This window comes from Haemorhous mexicanus, chromosome 1 (genome assembly GCF_027477595.1).
Source record: "Haemorhous mexicanus isolate bHaeMex1 chromosome 1, bHaeMex1.pri, whole genome shotgun sequence".
Lineage (NCBI taxonomy): Eukaryota > Metazoa > Chordata > Aves > Passeriformes > Fringillidae > Haemorhous > Haemorhous mexicanus.
The window spans coordinates 47,043,498-47,070,262 of NC_082341.1; the positions used below are offsets into that span (position 1 = coordinate 47,043,498).

The following is a 26,765-nucleotide window of genomic DNA, read 5'->3' on the forward strand; positions in this document are numbered from 1 at the left end:
CAGGGCAGAAAAATTCTTTTAAATCAACAGCATTGGAAAACTAGCCTACAACTCAATAAACTGATGATTCCACATTTCCCAGAGCCTACTCTGTGTCACATAATCTGGAGGCTGGATATTTTCAACCAGATGAAGACAGCAGGGTGCCTAGGTTGTTACAGCACTGCTTCACCACGCAGCAGCATTACCACAAGCACCCGAATGGGAGAATCCAGCGGCTCGGGAACAGGCAAGCTACAGACACGGCTGTTTGGAGGCATGTTTGGAATACGAAGCCCTCGAGCCAGAGAAAAGCTACAACAATGGGAGCAATTTGGCAGTTCCCTCGCAATACTTCATCCACTTATCTCAAGCAGGACTCGTGGAGTGAGCGAGCCCTCATGCCAGCCGCAGGAACTCACCTCTGCTGAGGGCACCGCAGGAGGCTTTGTGCTCTGGATGCACATTTTTTGAAGGGAAACCCACCGAGCTTTCCCTGGTAGCATCAGCTGTCTCCTGAAGGTGAATGCCACACTCCTGCCAGCAAGGAGTCTTGCTAATAGTGAAAAGAAACACCTTTATAAACACAGAACCTCTGCTCTGCACGTTCACTAACCACAGTGACCTGCTGCCGCGGGAACAGCACTCAACGGGCTTTCCCTACACGCGAAGCGAATCCAGGAGCGCCGTCCGCGGCCCAAGCGGCACTTGCAGCCCCGTGCCTCCGCCTGTAGCAGCGCAGCGAAGGGCTGCTCCGCAGCCGAGCCGCAGCCCGGGCCCCGCTGCCCCCGAGCCCCCTCAGCCCGGGCGCTGGGCGGCGGCGCCACCTAGCGGCGCGTTGGAGCAGCGCCGCCGCCGCCCCGCGCGGGCTCCGGCCCTGCCCTCAGCAGCCCCGGTTAGCCCGTCACCAATGACGTGCTCTTGTTCTGTCGATTACTCATTTCCTTAATTATCTCTGGCGGACAAATTAGAGCGTCAAGTGGCTCACCGGCTAGACAAGCGGCTCATTTATTTTTACAGCAGCGTATTTTCACATTGCTGCGGTTATTTCATGGCTACGGTTTGACCTTGCACCAAGTTACTAAACACTCCAAGAAAGCCACCCAAATATGATAACTTTGACACAAAGACCAGGTTTTGGCTTTCCTTTCCAAGCAGCAGTTAAGGTCGGCAGACTTCCTAAAGCCATACAGAAAATATGTCTGCACATGCACAAAAAAGCCCCTCATCTCTTAAAACCAAATGTGTCCACAAGCCAATTTACACTTGTCTTATGAGCACCTCACACCGAGCTTCTGCAAAGCTAGAGAAAAAAATGTCAACAGTCTTTCTGTAAGTTTTCCCCAGCTTTAAACACACCTCACCACTGTGTGAGCAAACTCCAGTTGCAGATGCCCTGGTATAAGCTCCCTACTCCAAAAATTACCAGTAATTTTTCAGTAATGGCTGAAACTATGCAAAAATCCACCACTATGACTCACATGCATTAAAGGAAAAAAAAATTATTGTTATATAGCAACATTTCCTCATTTTTTTTAAACAAAGTCTAAAACAAGCACAAACTAATCCTGATAGGTCTTGGTAAAGAAATGGAAATGCTGCTCCATGGGAATTCTCCCACTAGACACTGTGCTTGCCTCTGCAAATGCAAAAGAAGTTAGGGAGTCCTAGCTTCTTTATGGAGTTCCTTCAGGTGCAATATGTGCTTCCCTTTTCTCCAATCACTGCTGCTGGGTTGATTGTCCTTTAAATAAGTCTAAACTGACAAGTGTTCACATTAGTCACCCAGCTTCCTTCAAAAGCAAGAGCTAGCATAGACAGCTGCAAGTGAATAAATCCATCCAAGAAGCTGCAGCTGAACAGGTGCTCCAGATCCAGCATTCTTGCAGAGCCACCACCACGCAGAATGGCCAAATACTTTTTTTGTGGAGGGTGGGGATTACAATGAAACCTTCTATTATCTTGTTAGTTGGACAAGCCGCAGACGTGAAATAAATAAGGCTGTGAGTGATGAAGTAACTCATTCCCAGTTTGCATCATCCCACCTATACTAACACTGGAATCTGAAAGAAGAGCACCTTACCCACAGGAACAGCCACACTGGCATTAACCCCTTTAACTTGAATGCCAGCACCATCAAAGCTTTCCCATGGCACCCTGGAGGCTTTGACAGCTGGCTGGCACCAAAGTAAAGGCAGGCCCTCAACCTTACTAACAAGGGTTCACCCAGCTGGGCTGCAGTCGGGTCGACAACCGCCCACCCAAACATAACCAAAAAACAGGTCAGAGTTCACACTCACTGGGATAAATGCTGAACTGCTCCCTGTCAACAGCAAAGGCTGCTAAATACAAATTACACCAAAAAATGTTCAGTATGTACAGGAAAGCAGCAGAAACATGACTAATCATACCATCTGATGGAAGCATCAGCTTCATTTTGCATCAGCTATTAAAGATTACAAACATCACTGACAATGGTTTGGGTTTTTTTCCTCCTTTCCTTCTTTTTTTGCTGCAACAATAGTAAGAAGGTAGTGTTGTAGACTGAAGCAAACTTTTCCTGGAATATCAGGTGGTGACTTCTCTATGAGTGACCTGAATTTAAGGGCAACAGGGAACAACTGGAAAGCCAATTCTGCCTCTCAAGGTCTCCCAACCAAGCAGTAGCAAGTGATGGCAAGCTCACAATAGGAGAAAAAAAGATCCCTTTATCCACTATTTTGTATCCAAGAATTCTCCAGTTTGACTTCATGTTACACTTGTGTCCCAGTTTCAGCTGGGATAGAATTAATTTCCCATGTTAGTAGCCAGTACCAAGAAGTGCTGTGTTTTGCACTGAGTGTGAGAACAATGCTGATAACACACTGATTTTTCTCTTGCTGCCAAGCCATGCTTACTCTAAACCAAGGTCATCTCAGTTTCCCATGCTATGCCAGGAGCAGACACAAAAGAGACTGTAAGGAAACATGGCCAAGACAGCTGACTTGAACTGGTCAACTTAATATTTCAAGCATTGAAGATCATGCCCAGGATATAAACTGGGGGAAGCCATCCCAAATGGTGCCATGTGCAGATCAGGGATAGGCAGGTGGTGAGCAACTGTATATTGTGCCTCATTTTTCTTGCGTTTTCTCTGTACTCTTTTTACTACAATTAATAGTATTACCACTGTATTTCAATTTATCTCAATTATTAGACTCATCTTATCTTACCCTATGAGTTTTACTTTTTTTCCTATTTTCCTCTCCATTCCCTGAGGGAGGAAAGAAAGGGGAAAGGAAACAAGCAGCTGCATAGTACAGTTGCCCACTGGGGTTAAACTATGACAACTTGTTAAGCCAACAGTGGCACTGCTAAACTCAATGTAAGCTGGGCTTTAGAAGTCAATGCACATGTATGTATGGATAAACAGGAGTTGCAAAGTATTTTTCAAAGTATAGTATTAAGAAATCATGCTAAGGACTAGCTGTGTGTTGCTCTTTTCACACACCTCCTCCATCAGCACTGCTGATCTGATCTGTGTCTTCACAGCAGAAGTATTATGGAGGGAATGTGCTTCACTTGCGTCTGTTTCTGATACAAGTCTCTTACATTAACACACTATGAAGGTATTGCACATAATGCCACAGATTCATTGTTAATCTACATTTAGAGGAATCTAAAAGCATCTGTCATTTCAGGTCTTCTTGCAAGGTAAAGGAAAGAAACAATTTTAATCACTTTTTCTATATGCAAAGTTGTAAAAGTACCTGATTTACAGGTCAACTGGGGCACATCCTATGGTGCTTTAATCCGCATGCCTTTTGATACATTTCGTGCCACAGATTTAATACAGTTCTACATCTAGCTTTGCCTAGAACCATGTACTACACTACTGTGTTTTGTCTTGGTTTATGCTATTAAACAGTTTCTACAAGGATATACTAAGAAAAAGCAACAATTTTCCTAGGGTTCTAATTTCTCTCCCATATCAACTGTTATATTTCATATGCTCTTCAATTCTATATGCAAATTGCTCAGAAAAACATGCAACAACAACCTTATCTAACTAATTCTCACCACATTCTTTCCTTCTCTAAAACTGTACCTTTCTTACCTCAATCTGCTTTTCAATGCTTGCTTTATTTACTCATTATCACAATCTTATTTTTGCTTCTGCCAGTAGCTTCCCCCTGCCTCCAACTCTTTGGTAATGCTCCCTATCTCATTGTTATTTCTCAGTCACTTTCCTCAGTAACCATATTTTTTCTTTTCCTTGCTTGTATCTTGGCAAGTTGTGGAAGCTGGGAGATTTAATGATCTCAAGGAAGTGTGGCCTCTGTGATGCATCATTCAGCTCTGTGTTCTGGTTAAAGCGTGCAGAAGATCTCCCTCAACGTCCAACCAACTACCAGAATCTCTCATTTCACTATTTCAACCTTGTGAAACCCATCAAATATATTCTTGTCTAAATACAAATCAGCAGTGACAATTCTACACCTTTTAACCAAACCATGGGTAACAGCATATGAGCAGCTTTTTTAATTTAGTCTGCTAACAGCAGAGAGCTGCCACCAACTGCTTCCTACAGCATGGAAAACAAACCAACCTGAATAACATTGGTAAAAAGCAAAAAATGGCTGCTGATAGCTGGATATTGTCAGGTCATAACTGCACAGCTAACACGTATGCTAACACAAGGACAAAAAGAAAAATATTAAAAGAAAAACTTTGGTAGAAATGAGAGGGAGAACACACATTTCAAACAGATGAAACTTCTTCAATGTATTCCAGAAGTAAGGCCTATTACATACAAGACACTTGTGACACTCCTTTAAAAACATAAGTTTTTGTAGCATATCTTAAACTATTAGTCAAGTTAGATCCATTTGCCAAACTAAAAAAGGTAACTTTTCATGGACAAGGTCTACCCATTTTATGCATATCTAGTAAAGAACCTAAACTAGAGCAGCTTTCTGTAGTAAAAATGGGAAGAAAACATCATAATTAAAAATGACTTATTCATCATTGCTACCTATACAGCAAATAACATAACTGATGCTTTTAAGACTTACATTTCTACTTCTCCTCTGACAAACTTGGGAAACTTAAAAGGTTTTCTTTGGGTTTAAAACTTTGCTATATAGCAGTTTACAAAAGCAAGTGAAAAATAAATCCCTATTTATCACTCATTGAGAATATTCAAGAGCTTTGCCCTGTACTTGAGGTCAAGCAGGCTTTACTTTGGTGGTAGTGTAACAGAATCTTTGCAGATATTAAGTTAGAGAGCACACAAAAACCTCAGAATTAAGAACAAAACTAAATGTACCTTCTTGACTATGATTAAGGAAAGCAACCAAAAACCTGAAAGAGCACTCTGCTACTACTCTCTCATGTACCATTTTCTTTCTCAGTTTTAATTAGGTTAATGAAGTTAAAGAATACAGATAGTCTGCTGTTGAGAGCATACTCGTGACTGTATAGACGCTGCTACAAACACATCACTTTGGTCAATGTCAGTAATGCCACCATGATAACTTTATTACACTCTCAAATTAATCATATCCTCATCCTTAAGGAGGCACAACTTAGCCATTTGCATTCAAATGCATATAAACATCCAAAAGAGTTACCATAAGTTTTTATTAAAAAACCTAATGTACATGTTTTGCCCCAGCACAGCTACATTCTCCTTAAAAAGTACTGTATGTATCAAACATTTAAGGTTTATCCCATCACTGCCAATTGTCTTTGAAGAGCTGTCAAATACCTTCAACTTTAATGAATGCCAGTACAGTCTCAAGAAAAAGCTCGCAGCTTTTTAAATGAAGAAGCTTACTACGTTCTGACATGAAGACAACATGCCATTAACAAGTAACCCTTGTGTTAACCGCATTCTCTCAGGAATTATATAAGTTCCAAATCCCATGGGAGAATTCATACCCTGCATCAAGATTTGTTATTCAGGTAGAGAGCATTTGGAAAGGTCTGTCAACGTTCATACTTTTAACAGCTCTTTAAACAGGTAATGGTGCAGATTACATACAAGCTCTTTGCCTCAGAGTAACACACATTTGAAATTAAAACAAAACATGGAAGACCAATACCTTTACATTTTATTCTTCAGAAAAAGAAGAATCTTTAAGAAAGCATTTAGTAGTCCACTAGTGCTTAAAATATTCAATGCATGAGAAAGCCAAAAGAAAAAAAAACCACATTTTTGTACACCATGATCAAAAAGATAACATTATAAATTTTCAGAAATTGCACTGTATTTAGAACACTCTCTAGAATCTGCTCCACTTCTATGTATGGCTACTGAGGCTGCCTGACACAGTTCTTTTTCCACTTTAATTGCCAACCTGTGGAGGCCCTTCAGGGATCAGTGATGTGAAGAAGGTTGTGATAAAGGACCAAGCAGAAGCCATGAATCCAGGCTGCTGCTCTGTATTGCCATCTTCACCTGCATCTTCTCCGTTGTCTTCATCAATCCCATCATCCATAAGTCGCTCCTTTAAAAACAGAAATTGAAGCAATTCAACTGCTTCTTTTCAGAATTCTGACATAAGGTAACCAGCAGTATCTTCCTACATTAAGTGACTTCTCTCAGAACAACCTTCTGAAGTAACTAGCATGAAGAAAGTCTGTGATTGAAGTAGAGACAATCAGTAACTGTCAGACTGGAGAAATACAGAATTTAAGCAGCAGGCACAACCTGAGGACAATGCTGAAAGCCTTCTGGTTAAACCAACTCCATTCCACAAAAGCTGGCTTTCTGTCCAGCACACTTTACGATATAATACATAGGAGTCTCAAAAGACTGCCCTTACTCACCATCTCTTCAAGATCAGGATTATTTGCATGTTGCCCATCATGGTTCACTTCTGCATTATTGGCTGCCTGTTGCTGGCCTCCCTCTTGCCTAAAGGGAAACCATCCAGCTTGGTGTCTATGTAAGAAAGCGGAACAGTTGAAAACCTCTCTTTTGAAAGGAACAAAAAGATTTTTCTTCTACAGCTAAATACTGCAGCAAATTCTGTAAGTATTTTCAAATGAATGAGGTTACATCTATTTTTCAGTAATTCATCCTTCTAGACTGAATGGCTATTCTTCAGTGTCTGCATTAGTCTTGCTGTTCGCAGCCCTCAGTTCCAGAAGACAAATACTGTACCACAATTAGGTGATTAAATATGTAGACTATGGGTCTCCTCCCCATTTTTAAGCACTGAAGTTAAGTTTTCAAAGCCAGCCTTAATTTTCTTAGTTTAAATTTAATTTGCTGTGGAAAAAAGCAATATAAATTTCATCTAATGCTTGAACCACGTCACCACTGTAAATAAAATAAGCCTCTCCTATGTTTCCAAGCATCTATATTCTGATTTCAATTACCTTACCTGTATGAAAGAACAGTCCTAGTTAGGACTGAGACTACAATGTAAGGAAACTCTTGATGAATGACATCAGTTCAAAATACCAAGCATTACACTTCCGTTTTCCACTTCTATTTACATCAATAAGGTATCTTCATATGCAAAAGGAGGTGATGACAACAGTATTGGTATTTCTCAACTAAACACAGAATGTGCTTAGGTCTTTATGACGTGTAGTTAAAAAAATTTTACATCTCTGTAATTCTACCATATCTAGTATCCCACTATTATAGTACCATTACCTTAACTCTGCCTAAGAAAACTTACTGCACACACCCCTATACGTTATTTTGGAAATACATATGAGCTTTGCTCTGCAATTTCATATCCAAGCAGTAAGCTTATGCAAGTACATGCTTTACCTAATGAGCTTCGTCCCCTCACACCTCTGCTTTCTAAATTTTCATTCCAAAATGCTACCTATCAACAATACTGATCAATTAATATCATCAATATGCAAGAACATTGTGTTTCCGGTATAAGAGGTATCCAACTCAGTGTAAAAACATTTTGAGAATTACTTTCTTCATAGTTTTTCTACTTGTTTAAATTTGTTTTTTTTAACAAACACATCCTACTGTAAAGGAGAAGTGTGTAAATTTTTGCATGTGGATAATTTTTTATTTTAAATGGAATAAACATTAGCACCATACTCCACATCTCAGATCTGCAGCTATACTCAACTGTTGTACTCACAAATAAACCAGCAGCATGGCTCCCATTACCATGACAAACCGACTGAAAGAAGAATAGAAGTATACAATGCTCAGAAGAATTGCTGCTCTAGAGAACGTGTACATCCAGTCCAGCCAGTCCCGGTTGAAGTCCTCTTCATTCACTACTGGGCCACCCTGTGCATTCATCTGAACATTTTGGTTTACAGGCCTGTTTTCCTGGACAGCTACATTTGGCACTGCTGCAGGCTCATTTGCAGGAGCGTGTTCTGAATTTACAGCCTGGGCAACTGCAGATCTCGCTGGCTCAGTGCTGGAAGTCACTTGGGCTGAAACAGCAGCTTGGCTAAAAATTTAAACATAAACCTGGTTTGTCAAAAAACATGCACCATAATTACTAAGCCTATCTTCTTTGCTACAGTTCCAGATGTAATACAGATCAAAACAAACTGCATTTTCCCTTAGAGTTTTATTTACTAAGGCATTAATTTAATTCTAATGCAAGACTAGATTTCATAATTTGCTGGACAAAACTTAGTATAAAACAGAGCTAGACAAAATAAACACTGACATTTTGATTCTGAAAAAAACATATTCTTTTCACTAGTGTAGCTCAGTACTAAGATAATGCAGACTTACTATTGCATGTAGTACTGACGTACATACATCTGTTGCCACCATATCATCTGTAAGGGACTGAATGCAGGATACATAGAAAATCCAGCAGGAGCACCTTGGCCTGGAAACTGGTTGCCTATGTTGCTAGAAAACGATTTAAAGAAAAATATTCAGCTCTGAATTATGACATTTAAAAAGCATGCTAGTATTAAAAAACAATTAAAGTAGCATTTCTCCTCTCATTTGTTCCCCTAAAATAACACACTGAAATAACATACAGTGAGATTATCCAACCCATTCTAAAAAAGCACTACATTTTCATAAAAGAAATGAATAAGCAAAGTTATTTCCATAGAAAGAATATTTGGCTTTGTACTTAGTATGTCACTAGCTGCATCTCTGGGACAAAACAATGCTGGAAATTTTTCAAGACTGTGCTAACTGCTGAAATTCTTTCATACAATTCCTTTCAACTTCAGAGGTCATCCTTAAAGGTCTAAAGGGAAAATTTACTATCTTCTATAGCTTCCTTTTAGAAGCAATACCTGAAATATCACTGTGATCAGAGACCTGAAGAAATAACATAAGCAAAGACAACAAACTAATCTTTCAGATATAGTTTCTGAAGATTGCAACTAAAAACACTGTAAAGGATTTACTTCCCCCCCCTTCAGTATTTTGAGCATATGTGATTCTGATTCACATGCAAGAGAGATAAAACTCCTGTACATAAGTTTTGTTTGGTTTTGTCTGCTATTAGACTTCTTATCCTCTCTTACCTCCTAGAGCATATAGCATGTTTTGGCAAGATTTCCAACTCTTTCCCAAAAGATTTTGATGTAGTGAACTGCAGTAAACCAGGACATCTTTCAGGACAGCATGAGAGTATAAAGCATGAAGAAAAGTTTATTCACACTGCAGGTAGCAAAAGCTGAGACTGCTGTAATTGTACTGCAGACTACACCTGTTCCCTAAGTAAGGCACTCCCTGCAAAGATATCACCAAGAGATTTCATTAGTCTACCAGGCATTCAGATATACACGACATGCCCAGAAAGAAAGATGGGAGGAAGACATTAAATCCATGTTACACATGAATAAGTATTGCACTGTAATTCTGGACAAGAACCTGCCATGCAACTCCATGATCTCTGCTAAAACTGTTATGCTTGCATTTAGCCATAACCTGTTTTGACAACAGTTTGGGGGGGGGGGGGGCAAAAGTACTTTCCTGACACCAAACACAAACTGAGATAGTCACAGGCATTATTCAAGGTTTACTTCAAATACAGAAAGAGTTAACTAGCAGCCCTGCTATTTATTTATGCATAATTAATGTGTTGAAACAGCAATGCCATGGAGCTACTGTTGAAAAACATTAATCGTGATTTACAGTTTTACAGTTGCAAGCTATAAGAAAGTGTTTTTCTATCCCTGGAACTGGCATGCACTTGGAAAGGTAAGACTCCTCCAAAACATTTGACCTCAGAATGTAAAGATGATTTAAATATTCTACATGAGTGTCATTAAGTACTGTGCTGAGACAAATCATTGAGCAGTATCTCAATTTCAAGCAGGTAGAATATCGGATGGGGTTCTCAACAGGCAGGATCACTCACTTCGACCTCAGTCAGTAAAAGTCTGTACTACTCAACTTGCCTAGGTGAGTTCTGAAGGAATTTTCCACTTCCTTTTCTCACATACAGATTTTAGGGTTCTTCCTTGTAAATGCTATGTTGACCTCAAAAAAAGTTTAGAAGCCTTAGGCTAACAGCTTGCTCTCACAGATACATCTTTTAGAAATATTACTGGATTTGAGCCTCGCCTTTCTTTCAAACTCTTTTGAAAGCTGCTTTCTTGATGTCTTAAAGCTTAATAAAAGATTAAGTAGCCAGTCAAACAAGACAAAACACAGAAGTTCAGTTATGTCATGCTCTTTTCTTTCACATGATTTCTTTCACATTGTGGTGGTTTCTAATTTTTTTTTCCCCAATAGCTTTTCTAGAAGACATGACTTTTTGAGAAGAAAGACTTAATTTTTCAAGACTTGGATCCATTAATTGAGCAAAAGTAGACTGGCTTACAACTGGCTTCTGGCTTAGAATGCTAACTAGTACAGCAGTATTTGCTTTGCTCATCAAAAATCAAACAGAGGTAGATGTTGTCAATTATACAGCTATTACAGCTGCCACAATATTAGTTAGTTTATGAAATTCAGAAACAACTCTTTACACTGTAACAATGTATTTCAGTGAGAAGAACCTCCACAAAGAAGAGGATCTACTCAGCTTTTCTAGAAGACATGACTTTTTGAGAAGAAAGACTTAATTTTTCAAGACTTGGATCCATTAATTGAGCAAAAGTAGACTGGCTTACAACTGGCTTCTGGCTTAGAATGCTAACTAGTACAGCAGTATTTGCTTTGCTCATCAAAAATCAAACAGAGGTAGATGTTGTCAATTATACAGCTATTACAGCTGCCACAATATTAGTTAGTTTATGAAATTCAGAAACAACTCTTTACACTGTAACAATGTATTTCAGTGAGAAGAACCTCCACAAAGAAGAGGATCTACTCAGCAAAGCAAGGTAGCTTGCTGTTCAAGGAAAGAGTAAAGTAGCACAATACTTTCTCCTCATCTTTTTCCAAAAGGAGGAGAAAGAGGTAGGAAGCAGAGTATATCAAAAGAATGGCAGCAACAGCGTAAGAACAAAGAAGCAAACAGGATCTGTATAGGCATTCCAAGACTGGAGAACAAAGCAGAGCAGACAACAGAAGAACAGCTGGATAAGCCAGAAAACAGTTCAAATAGTCGAGGTAGCTTCAGAATATTCTGAAAAGACACAGTGCTCCTCAGGATGGCTGAAAAGCACAAAACTCCTTCTTTTGGTCTACGGAAGACACCCAAATGAACTAACCAGCACTGAATTTGAAGGTAAGGTTATCACAAAGATACTGCTCACCACAAGTGAAAAAACAAGAATTTTTATTCAGACTTAAAAGCCTGGAATATCAACTTCAGGCGGCATTTCAGTATCCTCCACTATGATACATGCTACTTAGAAGAAAATACAGCGCAAAGGTGACTGATGCAGCAACGTATTTATGGGCTAGGATATACTGCATGCTGTCAGTATGTCATTTTGTTGTTTGCTTTCAAACATCACTGTGTGCACAATACAAAAGCATTTCACTAGATGGGCCACCCACACTTGACAAATGATTTCACTGCCTTGATGGTTCTTGTCTGTTTACTGCTTCCAAGTGCTCTCCAGCCTGAAATGTGAACCCTGTCCCATGTGTTCTGTTTGTACTTCTGCAGCACAGTCCCTGATCCCCAACAAAGTCCACAGGAGCAGACAACGCTGTGCTTGCTCCCCACAGCTAAAGAATCACTTGGTACATACACAAACTACTTCCCCAGTCCTACCTCAAGTTTGGAGTTCTTAAAAACAGCATTTGCAAAAGCTTAAAAGCAATAGAAGGTTTTAATGTTTTCCCTGTAATACTTCAACAATCTAAACTAAATGCTATTTTCCCAAAGTATGTTCAACTCTCACACTGCAGCTTTCAGCCAGGAGCTGAAAAAACATCAAAGCCGTAATTTAATCATCTAACATCCACACTACTTATTTGTACAAGTCAATCAAGTACTGCAAAATACCCAAGGAAACTGATTCTTACATAAATTTTCAAACACCTGGTGATCTTTCCCTATCAGTAGTGCCTATATTTCATCATGCAAGAATAGTGAGAAGAAAATTTGTTTGGTCATAAAAATAAAAGAAAAATCAACAAAGTAACACCAGTTTCAGCTATGAATCTTCATTTTCCTAGCAAGTCTTGATCTGCACATAAATTACATTAAAGCTAGATCCCACTGCCCCAAATGATATTTAAGAGACAGCTAAAAAAAACAGAGGGCATTTCTTACTGCTGGAATACAAGCAGCAGTGCCTAAAAGCAAAAGCAGATGCATCTGTAAAGACTACTGAAGCATTAAAAAGGGTTCTTAAAGAAGCAAGCAGACTCCAGCAGGCACTGGGCACAGATTATTTCAAGTTGAGCAGAGCCAATACCCAACAGTCCACAAAGATCTACTTCAAGTTCTGACAGTACTCCATTAAAATATTTTCAGAAAAAAAAAAAAAAGCCTAGGATTATTTAGAGTTCATTTATTTTGGCATTTCTGTTCACATTAGGAATGCACTCTTGGCAACCTCCAGTCACTTGCTCTTACTACAGTTCTGTTTGCACCACAGAATGCTCTTGGAACACCATCTGGATTCCTTCTGGATTACACAAATTTGAAATACGTGATTTGGGTGCACTGCCAATGCACCACAAACACAAGCAGGACCTTATTCCAGGTAACCAAGCTAAAAATAGTCCAAGCAGGACTGAAACCCCTGAAATATGTACAGTCATGTCAGGTTCTCAGCACTTCTTTCAGTCCACAAATCCACTCCTCTCAATCCACATTACATGCTAGACATAGCAAGTCACACACTTAGTATTTTTAATGTAAGTTACTCCTTCTTTCCAAGACAGCAATGTCTCCCAAACTGACACAAATTAATTCAGCCCAAAGACTAAATAATGGTTCTGCTGCCTTTCTGAAGTCCACAGCCTATTCAGTTCACCACACTTGACAAAAACTCACTCAGAATATGACTATGTGAAAAGTTAATTAGAAAAATGTTAAAGCTTCTTACAGATTAGTCATTCACATGACACATAATAATTGCTTCTGGAAATAATTTACATTACACCAACAGCATCCCTGATAGTCAACCTGATGTCACCAGCTTTGTCAGAAGGGCAAGCATGACCAAGTCTGTGAAGATGCATTCAGTCAGAATAACATAAGTCTCCACCCACTCTTGCCAGCAGATGGTACATTTCAGATAATAATAATAAAAAAAATGTATTAACAAATTCAAGATCAAAACTAGCAAGAATGTAAAGTCTAAGTCAACTCCAATGAGAGCATGTAAATTAAACTGAAACTTTACTAAGTTTTAACAGCTCTTGGCATCTGTTTTCTTTCCAGCAACATAAGTAATGTTACTGTTAGCACATTGATATTTTGGGAGTTTTTGTTTCAACATTCTCCAAAACAGGTTTCTAGAATCTATACAGTACTGGGAGAACACCTTGTCAGAAAGGGCTCCCTGAAGAAATGACAGCTATCATCTTAGAACACACCATCCTCCTGTTTTCCCCTTGGAAGAAGCTACTACTTCTACTGACAACAAAAACATGTTTAAGCAGCTGCTAAGGTCACGTGGCTTAAAATTCCTAAAGCTGCTTTTTAAGCACAAAAAAAAAAAAAAAAAAAAAAGAACTGAATTTTAATAGTTATGCAGTAACAGACCTGTTCTAGATTTGGTTACCTTTCACTGGTATATATGAAAATCTTTAAACATTCTGTTGTACATACACAAGCACTACATGTACCCAAAATACCTGCATATCATTTCTAGAGTTGAATCAAATATGGAGAAAGGAAGAATTACATCTCTTATGTGTAAAAAGCTAGAAACCATCATATTCTGCTAAGAATTTAGTGCTGATTGCTAAAATAAAGGACAGAAAAGACAACCAGAAGTAATAATTCTATCAGTTACATTACTAACTACATCCACAACACATATTAAAGCTGCACTTGTCCAAGAAAATTGAGGGGTGGAAGCATAAAGAAAAAGATCAAAAACAGTCCGAAGGGGAGCACCAAGAGCACTTCCTCTTTGATTGACTCCGGGCTAAAAACACTAATTTTCATATGAAAACTTTTCTAATGTGACTTATGCTTCCAGGTGAACTAGCCAAATGGTTTTCCAGACTGTGAAAGAAACTTAATTGCAACTGAACATTTAAAGCATTGTAAAGAATATCAAAGAGTGAGGATTGCTTCAGTCTGCCTTACCCTTGCATTAAATAAGGGAACTGGTGGCTTGGCATGGGATTGCTGTGTGCTTGCGGAAGATTACGATGTCTCACTCCATCTGCACTAGTGTTCAAAGATGTAGAAGCTTCTTGGTTTGTGGGTGAGGCAGCAGTTGATCCAGAACGGTCTAAATTCTTAAAAATAAATAAAATCAAGGTTGTGGATCTTTGGCACAGTTATAAGATTTACCACCGTGTCTTTAAAAAAACTACTTGCTTTAATGTTTTATCACAAGTTTTACTAAGAGTGTAAACACTGGGTAAGTCTTCTGTGGTTTTACTGGTTCTGACAAGCCTTAGTAAAAACAGAAATTCAAAATTGCACTCAGGTGCAAGAGGGGGAAAAAAAAAGAATTTTTCAGAAAGACTCAACACTTGATAGTTTCCAGAGAAAACCACAAGTCACTGGGAATCATAGTTTCAAAAAGCTGAAGCAAACTAAAATTTAATTGAAAGACTATTAAGCAGGAACAAAAACTCTAGTGGCTATTGTTAACAGAAGTAACTACAACTTCAGGATATGACTGTCTTCAGAGACAGTGGCTTAAAACACCATTCCTCTACCCTTATCTTTAGTTACCCCTTCTACTGTTCACCCTCTTCACTGTGCCAACTGCCCAATCCATCCAAATTGCTGCGCTCATCACTGGAAGGGGGCTATCAAGAGGAATACGGAAACAGCTAGGAACTTTTCAGGCTCCAAGGAACACAGCTGAAACTAGTGTCAGACCTCTGATACCTGGCTTTTAAACTGTCACCATAACAAGATTACAATGGGGCCATTGAGATGCATTATTTCAGTTGTAATAAATCCCCAAATCCTGTTGCTAAGAATTACTGCAGTATTTACTTAGTAAAAAATCCTCTTTACCTTTGACAGCTCAGGAAGTGAGGAGGTGCAATTACTTAAGACATCTATACCATAAAGAACACAAGAAAAATTTACCACTAGACAGTAGGGGTGGGGAGGAAGAAAAAAAAAAAAAACCAAGTAGAAGGACAAAGGCCATTCAAACTTTGGGTTTAGGCTGTTTCCTCCAAAGTACTATGAACTTAGCACTTTGGAAACTGCCTGCTTTAAGCAGTCATTAATACAGTCATTCAAATACAACACTGATGACTGATGTACACAGCAATAAACACTTGCCAAGAAGGCCCCATGTGTCCTGCCTGAAAACAGAAATAGAAATAAAGCCTTTGAAAAGATGTTGTAGCCATCGTCCCCTCTCTACCACTGCTTAAACTGCTCATGTTTCTGACTGTCACACAGCAGCCTGACACTGGCCCTATCAACAGCAGAATGAAGGCAGACAGTATCAAAGGGCATTTCCCATATGCTGACAACCCACATACCTCAGATGAAACACACCTACACTGGTATTGTATATATCCCTTTCTGACTAATCTTCAAGGGCTGCTTAGTGATACTGCCAATTCTCAAAAAAAAAAGAACTACCAAGTTCTCAACAGAAATCATAACTGCTTTTAAAACACAATACAACCAAAGACCACCATCATTTTCAGAGGGCATGAGGAGGGGAAGGCTCAAAACACCATAAGCAAACATGTTTTGTAAGCAATTTAACTAATAAAAGTGTTAAGAACACTTGCTACTTTTGACTGCCTTACAGAAGCTATGACTAGCTCCAAGTTCATACATGACTACTGGCCAACTTCTGTCAAACAAAAACCTGGCCAAGTTCCACCTGTATCTCATGACAATAGCAATATTTTGACTGGTCTCTCTTAAATTTTCACAAAACAAATCTCAACTTAGTTTTTCTAAAATTTGGAATACACTCTGCAATTTCTGCCAAAGATACGGAGATATGGAGAGAAAGGAAAGCATACTTTGCAACACTGTTAAAAAGAAAGAGTGGCTTAGAAAAAGTAGTGCTTTATCATCTAATAGACATAACTATTACAATCTGGAAAAAGGTCACCTTTGTTTAAATAAAATTACATCCTTAAATAATCAAGTCTAATTGTACAAATTCATATAGCATGCTCTACTTTCAACACACCATTTTACAGACTAATATAAAAAGTTAAAAGAGAAATTAAACACAAGTTTTCTTAGCATAGAAGGAATTCATGTCCTGTGTATGAAAAAACTCACTGAGCTACTGCTGGAGGTTGACGCTCCGTGACCTTCTCTACTGGTGCTGGGTTTTGGAGAACTTGGGGGTGTCCGAGATGTACATACCAGGTGAACCATATGATATTCATCTTGCTAAAAATTTAAGAAATCAAAAAGTTAAAGCAACAATATTGGAGAAACTTACAAGTAAAAAAAAAAAAGTCTTTAAAAATTCAAAGTTGTAAGCACTAAAGAAACATTACACAAAAGAGAACATAGAGCAACACTTGAGTCCAGCACAAGAGAATCCTACTGTTTCGCAACAAATGTCTTCTTAGAAGCTGTCCACAATAACATATGGAACATTGACTTTACCTCAGTTTTCCCTAAAACCGTAGTACAGCAGAACCAATGGAAGAACCCCAGGTAAAGCATGAGGAAGTGTGTCACAAGCTTTAACTTTTATTTTGGAAAAATCTCACACCTTTTACAGGGCTAAGTTTACCTAAAATTAGGAATGCTTACATTTGCACTAAAGTCTATGAAGAGTGTTATTGAATAGAGACATCAGGGTACATGAAAAATGAAGGCACTGGAATTTCACAAGCAGACCAAGACAGAAACAATGCACCAGCCATTGCATGTTAGGCTTGAGCCAAGCTTGGCTAAAGCCTGACATGCAACTGAAGGGCCCCTGCAGATATTCCATGTGCATGGAATGCTATTCAAAGTACTAGGTGGGGCTTGAGTATTCCCAAATATTTGAAAATGAGGAAGCAAACGCATGCCACAACTTGAAGCCATGTAGCAAGGCCATGCCAATTCTGCCGGAACATGCTCACCCCAAATCTGAAGGCCACAACTTCAATCCGAAGCTATTTCACTGTACCAAATTAAAACAGTCCCTTACACGGCCATAGCAACACAACAGCTATGGCTGCATATTTAAATTGCACACTGCAGCTTCCTCAGTAACTAAATTTTAAACAAGAAGAGCAACAAAAACACCTCTCCATCTCTTCTGAAATCAGCATGGTGCAGGCAAGCTGCCATTTTGAATGAGATGACATTCAGAAAATCTGTATTTGGAGGGGTTTTTTTAAACTATATATAAACATGCTATAACAGCCATTTACCCAATTTTTATGGTTTCAATCTTTAAGAATAGAGAAAACTAGATAAATGCTTTTATAGACCACTCTGTATTACTGCTAGCATAGCCAATGCACGCTCAGCCATTTAAACTCCTTCCTGTGAACTGGCCCCTAACCCCAAGCACAGCCTCACTGCTACATTAAGCATAACTTCTTACCAGTCAGTGAGAGCAAGGATCAGAAAGCACTGAACACAGGTGATCAGCACTTTGGCCACATCAAAAGCCTTTAACCTAACTAATCACCCTCTTCCTAGATAAGAATTTATGCCCCTGGGAAAGGCAAGGAAAACTAGACATATGACTGGTAAGCCTGCAGCATAGAGCTTTATTAAATGTGGCAGTTTATTGTAACATACTTCTATTCATATGTAATGTGTTGGACACCACTGTGCTAGAAGAGTGTCACAACTTCCAAAACTTGAGGCATTTTGTATTGGTGAAAAAACTGGTTAGTAAAAAGGAGCAAGTACCACAAAGCTAAACTCAGCAATTTAGCAAGTCCTCAGATAATATTAGGAATTTCTAGATAATCCAGTAGGAAGATTTTGGCAGAGAATGAGACTGAATTTAAGTTTAACCATATTTTTCCAAAAGCTCTCAAAAGCTTTAGCACAAAAACTCTTCTTCCAGCACAAACTTCTAACTCTGTGCTTAAGACTGATATGCTTTCAAATTCACTGAATTTCTTTGATTATACCCAAGGCCTACTGCTGCCATTATGACATTAAAGCATTACGCCAATGCTCTAAAGTCAAGCACAGCCCCTGTATGATGAAGGAAGACATTACTTAAGAAGTTTCTTCTCTGGCACATAAACAAAATTTGAAATTTTGTTTTCAAAAGCCAGTGTGCATCAAGCAGGCCAAGTGTATTTAAGGAATTTGGATTTCATTTTGTACCTAGCAAGCAAAACCAAGCTTTGAGATAAGTTTCGTAACCATTTCCCTGAACATTTAAGCGGCACAGGGCATACACTAGTTTGCAACACTCCAGCTTCAGTTTTCTAGTAAACCTATACATAGTAAACTGCAAACATCTTCTTTGGAAAGAAGTTTAACCCCATTTAATAAAATCTATTTCAGAATAAAGTTTATAAAGTGTTAGTCTGCTGAAGCAATACTCAAGACTCCTCTGCATCTGTTTCTCAATCTAAATACTGACGTTCAGGCGCCCACTTTCATTAAAGCACCATCCATGTTTGGAGAATTTCCTCCACAAGAAGTTCTAAAATGTGACCCACACACTCTTGCAGCCTGTAGATTAATTTTTACCTCAATACATTACAGAAAACTATCCTTACCAACAGCCATATAGTATATTATGGAGTTCATCTATTTCATAGGATTAAAAACTGTACAAGGACCTAAGGCATTTCCCCAAAAAAAGCTATTGATTCATTCTGAGCTGTTTACAAAGAATTTAGACAACTCAATATAATGCCTCATGTTTCCTGTCACCATCAAAATTGAAACAAAAGTTCTATATAATCTACTCTAAATATCTTGTTCTATGCATTTTTAAGACTTTCCTAACATAATTATGTCCTTATTACTTGGTATCATCAATCCAACCTATTTGAGCCAGTTTGAAAACCAAGTGCATGTATTCCAAGACCACCTGCATGCGATGTCACACATATTCTGAACTGGGATCTAAATGTTGACTGAAGAATCCAAAATTAGACTAACAGAATTATTTGTTCCAATAGGAACCAACAGCAATTTTTAAAAAGTATGAAATTAAAAGAGCAAGAACCAACAAAGTTTCAAACATCATCGGGAATGGTTAACAGCTGCCAAATCAAAACCAAGAAAACCAACAGCCTTCCTGGGAAATTATTCAGGAACTGAGAATTCTTGGTTGTCATTAATTAATATATTACTCTTTATCTGTTTATGCAAATGCCATTTTTGACATAAATTTTGGATTTAAACCTCTTTGAGAATTTAAATGATGTCCCAAATCAACACAGATATGCTGTATAATTCCATTTATGTGACAGTGGTAACTGTCCAAAGAAGTCAAGGCCAGGCTGGAGCTCTAAGCAACGTGGTCTAATGGAAGGTGCCCCTGCCCAAGGCAGGAGGGTTGTAACTAGAAGAACTCTAAGGTCCCTTCCAACACAAATCATTCCATCATTCTATGATACAACATATCACTTGCTTGGGATTTAGCATAGCCTACTTGCTTTCCCACCAACTGGAAACATGCCTCCTCAATCCACAAGTATCATAATACTACACACAAGGCATACTTGAAAATACATTTTCCAGAACATAGCAACATTATATGGTTACATCTCTCAATACAACAATGAAAATTTTAAGTTAAACGACACAAATTGGAATTTCTATTTCCCAAAAACAGGATTTGATCAAGTATTGTATGGTTTTGATATAAAGCTTACTTTTCTGAGAACATCTTTCAGCTGCAGATGATCAGGAAGCAGTCTGCCAGAATACACCAGTCTCTGATCCTTTGTAGACTAGGAGATGGGGACAAAGAAAGGAATTTAGTTTTTTTCCTGCTGCACAGGTATATAGCTGGAGATAAAAGGAATTTTCTCATATGCAAATGTTAAGTCCAATCACCAACAGACACACTTAAAAACACTTCAGAGACTTCACAAGTCCAACTCAAATTACTTCTGAAAAAGAATTATGCTATTAAGCACTCAGCATGAGTGCCATAACAATAAAAGCACTTCAGGGTAAATGCTTGTCAAGAAAACTTTCAAGTACATTCAAAAATTCCTCTCTTTTAGTGATTTGTCCTTTAACCTGCTCCTGATCCCTGTCACCTTCTAAAAATATAGATGGAGAAGTGGCTGGGGCAAAGAAAATTAGCAGAACAATGGAATGCCAATTAAAATACACAGAAAAGCACACATTTCAGTCTTTTTCAACAAGGACTTTTTGTTATTAGTCTTTGCCCCCACCCTCAAACCCCCTGCAGAAAAAAAACAAAAAGACACAAAACCAAAAATAATATTATTACAAAAAACAAGAAGGAAAGCATTAAAAACCAAGAATCAGCATAAGTTTTTTTTTTTTTTTTAAGGTAGCCTTCCAGCCTGGGTAAGCTTTTTTCCTCTTCTTACAGTTTCACAGTTTAAAACAATCTAGTACTGTAAACAAAGATTTTGTTTTTTTCAACAAATTATATACTGTTCATATTTTAATAACTTTGGACTATCCCACACAATAGAAATAAGAACATAATTATTTTAAAGGAAACTATTTTAGGTGCTTATCTACAGTAAGATGTCCAGTATGCTAAAACAAGGAGCATACTTGTTCAAACAAAATAAAGAAAAACAAGCAAACGCTAAACAAAGAAATCCAGCCTAACACCAGTGGAACAAACATGCATTATCAGTATGAACTATTTGAAGAATTTCCCCATCATACAAACACCAAGCCTTACACCTCTCCTCTTTCTATCCCAGCCGTCTGCTGCCCACTCTGCAGTCTAGTTCACGCTAATACGAAGACAAATAGCTGAGCCCCAGATGTCTGCGATTAGGAAAAGCTTTCACAGAAATTTTGACTTTTTTTTTTCTTGCAATAGCCTCCTACAGATCCCAAATAATTTAGCAGAAGACATAAATGTTACAAAACTGTTTGGGTTTTTTTTTTTACCTGGAAAAAAAATGGTCATATCATTAGAACAAAACAGAGATACACAAAGCAAATAATGCTAATAAGTACTCAGTAAATCTGAAGCTTTAACTATTTTCCCAAAGCCATACTAGCCATTCATGATTAAATACAACTTTTTTTTAAAAATAACCTGCCACATACTGTGCAGAACTGTTTATCACTTCTATTTAAGAGTAATTTTCTCTACAGTTCTGCACTTTTCTTTATTTTTAATTACTGGCCTTGGACAGTATTTTTACGTCTCCCAACACAGGGAACTAGTTATTTGCAGCTCAAATTGATAAAATACTGCAATACATTCAACAACAATGCTGTACTATTTCTATTTACATTTAAAACAACAAAAAAAAAGCCTGACTCATGTCAGTAACTTCTTTTGAGGTATACCATTTTGTTGCTTGCTTCAAGCACGAACAGGCTACCAGCAGAATGCAAGCTCGCATTCTGTGTTTGGGAAAGGACTGAAAAATCAGAATTTAAGCAACAAGATTAAAGAAAACTTTAATTTCCTGTAAATTGGAGACTTGTTGCTTTAGACTGACCAGTGCAATCAAAAGAAAAATTTAAGAATCCTAGTTTCTTAGTCTGAGACAGATTATCTGGAGATTATTAAGAAGAGATAAGCACTTAAAACAAGGAAAGCCCAACAGCAAAAACCCCTCAAACTCCAAATCTTTAAATCATTATCCAGCATGGCACTAGAGTGTTGTTTTGCCTGTCTCACTCTAATGGGGCTTTCTACATGGTCACTTTCAATTGTTCTCTTCAGTACCTCATGAACCAGCCCCTCTTTCATCCCCTCTAATTAAAGCATCTTCTCAAACAAGATACAAGTTACTTTTAAATATGAATATTATACAGAGGTGAAAAAGGCAAGATTAAAACAGCCCCTCAAAGCTGACTACACAGCCTTCAGTAATGTGTTTCAACTCCCTACAAAACCACAAATGAAAAGGTTAAACACATGTTGAATACTTTAATATAGAAGATGAGGGCTTAAACCCCATGCTCCTTCCTTCATAAATTAAACAATTACCTGAGAACTAAAGGATTATCACTTGCAATTCTCAGGTTGAAAACCTGCAGTTCTGAAAAAGATTTTTTTTTTTTTTTAATGCAGATGGAAGAAGAGGTAATAAATGTGGAAACACAGTAGTTCACATATATGCCAAAGTAAATGGAAAAGGCATTCAACTCATCCTCTGCCGGAGGAAATTTCACTACCACATTTCCTGCTTCAAGAATGGGACACTCACTGCTAGCTGAAACACGGAACTGTGATGGAAAAACACCTCAAACCACATAATTAGAGTAGCCCCATTTTCAGAAGAAAGCGCATGGTATGAGAAAAAATTATTCTAGAACCTACAGTGAGATGGGAGACAGTTTGCAGGTCAAAATCCAAAATGTATGTATTCAAAACTAAGAACTCCAGAGCTACTGGTTTGGAATTTTTTTCTCCATTTTTCATGCAAGAGTTCTTTTGCAATGCTTAGTCCAAACTAGCTATGCCCAGCACATTACCAAACACCAAACCTAAGACAGTGTAGCAATGTTCTGTAGGTACACAGGCGATCTCTGAGCTATTCAGTTGCAGCTACCAGACAGGTATTATTTTAGTTCACTAAGCCTCTCTCCCATTCTTCCATAGCTAATAAAAATCCAGACAACCATATCTAGTTAGAACTGTAGGCAAATGCTAGATGACAGGTACTGTGGGAAATGAGAAATAGCAGTTGTAAATTACTGTTTATGGGTGTAATCAATGCAGCAGTTAATGCACTGAAGGTAGGCTCTGGCAGATGAGACACCCAGGCTGATTTTACAAGAGCCTTCTGTTATTCTACATAAGTATTTCATTTAGGGACATTGTAATTTCAGTACTCCAGCTGTGTAAACTGGTCCAGACAGGCAACAAAAGTATTGACAAATGTGAATCTTAGTTAAGACTCACAAACATAATTTAACACTTTTCTGAACCTATTTAGCTTACTTAAGTACTTGCTTTGCAAAGTGTATCAACTTAGATAACAATGAAACCAATCTAAAACTGCCTGTATTTAAAATTTTTACGTATTTAGGCAAGTAATTTACACACAAAATAATCTGGAAAAATCCCAAACAACACTGCCTCAAGACCTAATTTCTCATTTGCCTATTCTAATCGCCTCACTTTCTAAATACTCTTAATAAATTGTAAATTTAATTAGGACACTTCCAGTTATCATAATCTACTGATTAATTTACAGATACACATACAAGAATGAGGTTCAAGGCACACAGAAAACTTGAAATACTTTGTACAGCTGTGATGGCAACTGACTTCTGTTTTACAGCCTTCAAGAACACTCCAAGGCCTGTAGAGTCTCTGTGTTCTGATGTATTCCCACCACCTTAAAATAGAATTGTAATAGAAATTATTTCCAGGACCTATATATTGAGGGAACAGAGAAATCAAGCTTTTAACACTAATCTGGCTTAAAAGGGGAAAAAAAAAAAAAAATGTGAGGAGGAGGGGAGCTCCTAAAAGCAAAAGGACTTACATTTGAAAAAAACAGTAGCATTCAAAATATATCAAGCCAAAAATATACTTTTTGATTTTACTATACACAGAAGCCATCCTATTAAACACCTTTCACCTCTCCCATGTTATTACTTTAATTTGAAAGGTCCCATGAAATAAAAATACTGTGTTCAATTATTACTTAAACTGCAAGTGCAGTAAATCCAAATTAAATTGGAATTACTGAGATAGTTCTCATTAAAGAAACTCCCCATAGATAAAGATAACCCAGAACAAACGTGGGTATGCTGAACTAATCATGTAATACTGAGAGGCATGTTGAGGAATCTATTTTCAACAGAAGAAAGATGTTTCAGGAAACTGAAATTTAACACCATACTGCTGTTTAAAGCCTACAGTGCAACATGAAAACCTCTTGTTCACTATGGTTCTTTCCTTTCAGGAGCTGAATTTAGCAGGATCATTCATAGGATGAGTAAGAAAATTAGTGTTTCACAAACACGTCACTGGAGGAAATTCTAGGGAGGAGGACAAAGTAGCAATCAGCTGGAGTGGTAATTTTGTTTTCCACAGCAGATAGGCTCTTTCAGCAGAGAATTACCCACAGCAATAACTATATTCACAAACTCTCAAACTGTTTAACAGATGTCAATGTACCAGTGACACAGACCAAGCAGTTGGCTGCCTTTCTTCTTCTTTCTCCAAAAGGCAGAAACCCTTTTTGAGACAAAGCAACCATTTTACTTTTCTATGTCAAAAAAATCAACAGTAATTCTCCTACTGAACTAGGCGAAAAATAATTTAAAATATAAATGCCACCTTCTTCTGGAGTGTTCTAAAGCCTGGTTGTAGGCTCCACATGCTGCTGCAGTTCTCATACACTTCTCAAATTTTTAAATATACCATTCTGCACAACTGCCATTCTACACATATACAGTATTATCACCTATTGCCTATGCGTTTTTCATAGCCCCTTTTAACTGCCACATTTACAATTTAAAAGGAATTCAGATATAAACCGTATTTAACCTCAGAAACAAAAAAAGCTATAGGAATTAAGTTTCAAAATACGGTCACAGCTGTCATACAAGTTTGTATAACACCTGACAGCAGAATTTTCAGCACAATCTCAAGAAAAATAGCTTTTCAAAGAGGAAATAATTTTGGAGGTTGTTCAACTACATAATTTCAAAGAATTTTATGAATAAACACCCATCTGCTAAACACCTCAGGGAATTCCCTAGATCGTGTTAACCCTAAGTATATCACTTGTACTTTAGGACAGACAGAACTCTTAGCCAGTGCACTTAGATTTACAAAAATCAGTCTCAAATTCAGTTAACTTAGATACCTAAATCTCAGTTCCCAAATAAAAGATAAGTGAAGCATTAGTAAGCATCTTTAGCGATATCGCCTTTCAGGATGCTACACTGCGATCTTGTCACACGATGTAAAAGAGCAGCTTCATATTTGTTTCACTGCCAACTTCCCTGAAAGCAGAGGGCCGGCCATCGCCTTAACGCAGGTCACTCTGAGGGAGCAGGGCTCGTGTTTGTTTATTTAACAAGGCTTCAAGGAAGTCTTGACCGCCTGTCCCCACATCGCCGCAGCGCCAGCCTTAGCGACAAGGCGAGGGAAAAGGGCTTGGCCAACAACTCACCGGCTTACTAGGGTACACCTTGGAGAGGTGGGACTTCAGCTTGCCCACAGTCCACTCCAGAAAGCAGCTGATGGTCTGGTCGGTGTATTTCTGGTTGGGGGCCTTGATGATGAGGGTCACTGGGTGCTCCACCACGCTCTGGTCCATGCTGCCCGCGGGGCCGGCCGGCCCTGCCCCGCTCTTCTCCTCCTCCTCCTCCCCGGGGACACGACCCGCGAACCTCCTGGGGGCTCCGAGCGGGTTCAGCGGCCGGGGGCGAACTTCCCGGGGGCGCTGGGGGACCCCATCCCCGCGCTGGCACTCCGGCAACCGCAGCCACAGGAGACCACAACCTCGTCCACCACGCCCAAGGAAGAAAAAGAAACAACGCGGCACCCGGACGCGCCCGTCCGAGCCGAACCCCTTCGCCCGCAGCACCGCCTAGGCCTCCGGCCGGTGCCGCCGCGTAAAATGGAGGCCGGAAGCGGCGCCGCCGCTGCCCCCGCCCCCCGCCGCTCCCGCCCAGCGGCACCCGGGGGCGCCCGCGGGCCGCAATGGGGGGCGGGGGCTGAGGCCCTGGGCCGCGGTGCGGGGTGTGGGTGTTCGCCGGCTGTTCGGGTCGCTGTGCTCTTTCACAAGAAGGTCTCAGCGACTGGAAGGCTTAAATGCTTCTCAGCATGAGAATTAAAGCTTTGCTGCTTCTGTGTCTTGCCTCCGTCACCGTTGCGTGGGAATGCCGCAGTGTAGTTAGCCCAAATGTCCTTGTGAGGTCAGGAAATGCTATTTTATAACCAGATTGGAGGCCACTGAATCACAAAGAACCACCAAATCACAGAATAGTTTGGGTTGAAAGGGATCTTAAAGATCATCTGGTTCCAAGCCCCTTGCCAAGGGCAGGGGCATCCTGCAGTAGGACCAAGTTGCTCAGAGCCCCATCCAGCCCGGCCTTGAACAGTACCCGGGATGTGGCATCCACAGCTTTCCTGGGCAACTTGTGCCAGTGCCTTGCCACCTTCACAGTAAAAATTTTCCTTCTCGTGTATTTGATCTAAACCCACTCTCTTTTTGTTTGAAT

General features: G+C 39.1%; 1 protein-coding gene across 2 annotated transcripts; it reads right to left on the reverse strand.

The window, feature by feature from the left end:
• Positions 1 to 5,474: 5,474 nt before the first annotated feature.
• HERPUD2 (HERPUD family member 2) lies at positions 5,475 to 26,183 on the reverse strand. 2 transcript variants are annotated; one of them, XM_059848668.1, is made up of 8 exons: positions 25,712 to 26,183; positions 20,273 to 20,350; positions 16,749 to 16,862; positions 14,610 to 14,764; positions 8,702 to 8,824; positions 8,085 to 8,408; positions 6,793 to 6,880; positions 5,475 to 6,470 (listed from the first exon to the last, which is right to left on the reverse strand). In XM_059848668.1, the coding sequence occupies exons 1-8, from the start codon at positions 25,856 to 25,858 to the stop codon at positions 6,309 to 6,311; spliced, it is 1,191 nt and encodes a 396-aa protein (XP_059704651.1). In that variant the 5' UTR covers positions 25,859 to 26,183; the 3' UTR covers positions 5,475 to 6,308. The 2 variants fall into 2 exon arrangements, with proteins under 2 accessions (XP_059704651.1, XP_059704642.1); XM_059848659.1 differs by having other exon boundaries at positions 6,793 to 6,907; positions 25,712 to 26,182.
• Positions 26,184 to 26,765: the final 582 nt, after the last annotated feature.

Coding starts and splice junctions, on each gene's coding strand:
- HERPUD2 (XM_059848659.1), bottom strand. CDS start 25,858: ATGGACCAGAGCGTGGTGGAGCACCCAGTGACCCTCATCATCAAGGCC. Junction 8,409..8,701: donor CGTCAGTACTACATGCAATA/GTAAGTCTGCAT, acceptor TTAAATTTTTAG/CCAAGCTGCTGTTTCAGCCC. Junction 6,908..8,084: donor GCCATGCTGCTGGTTTATTT/GTGAGTACAACA, acceptor TTTCTTACATAG/ACACCAAGCTGGATGGTTTC.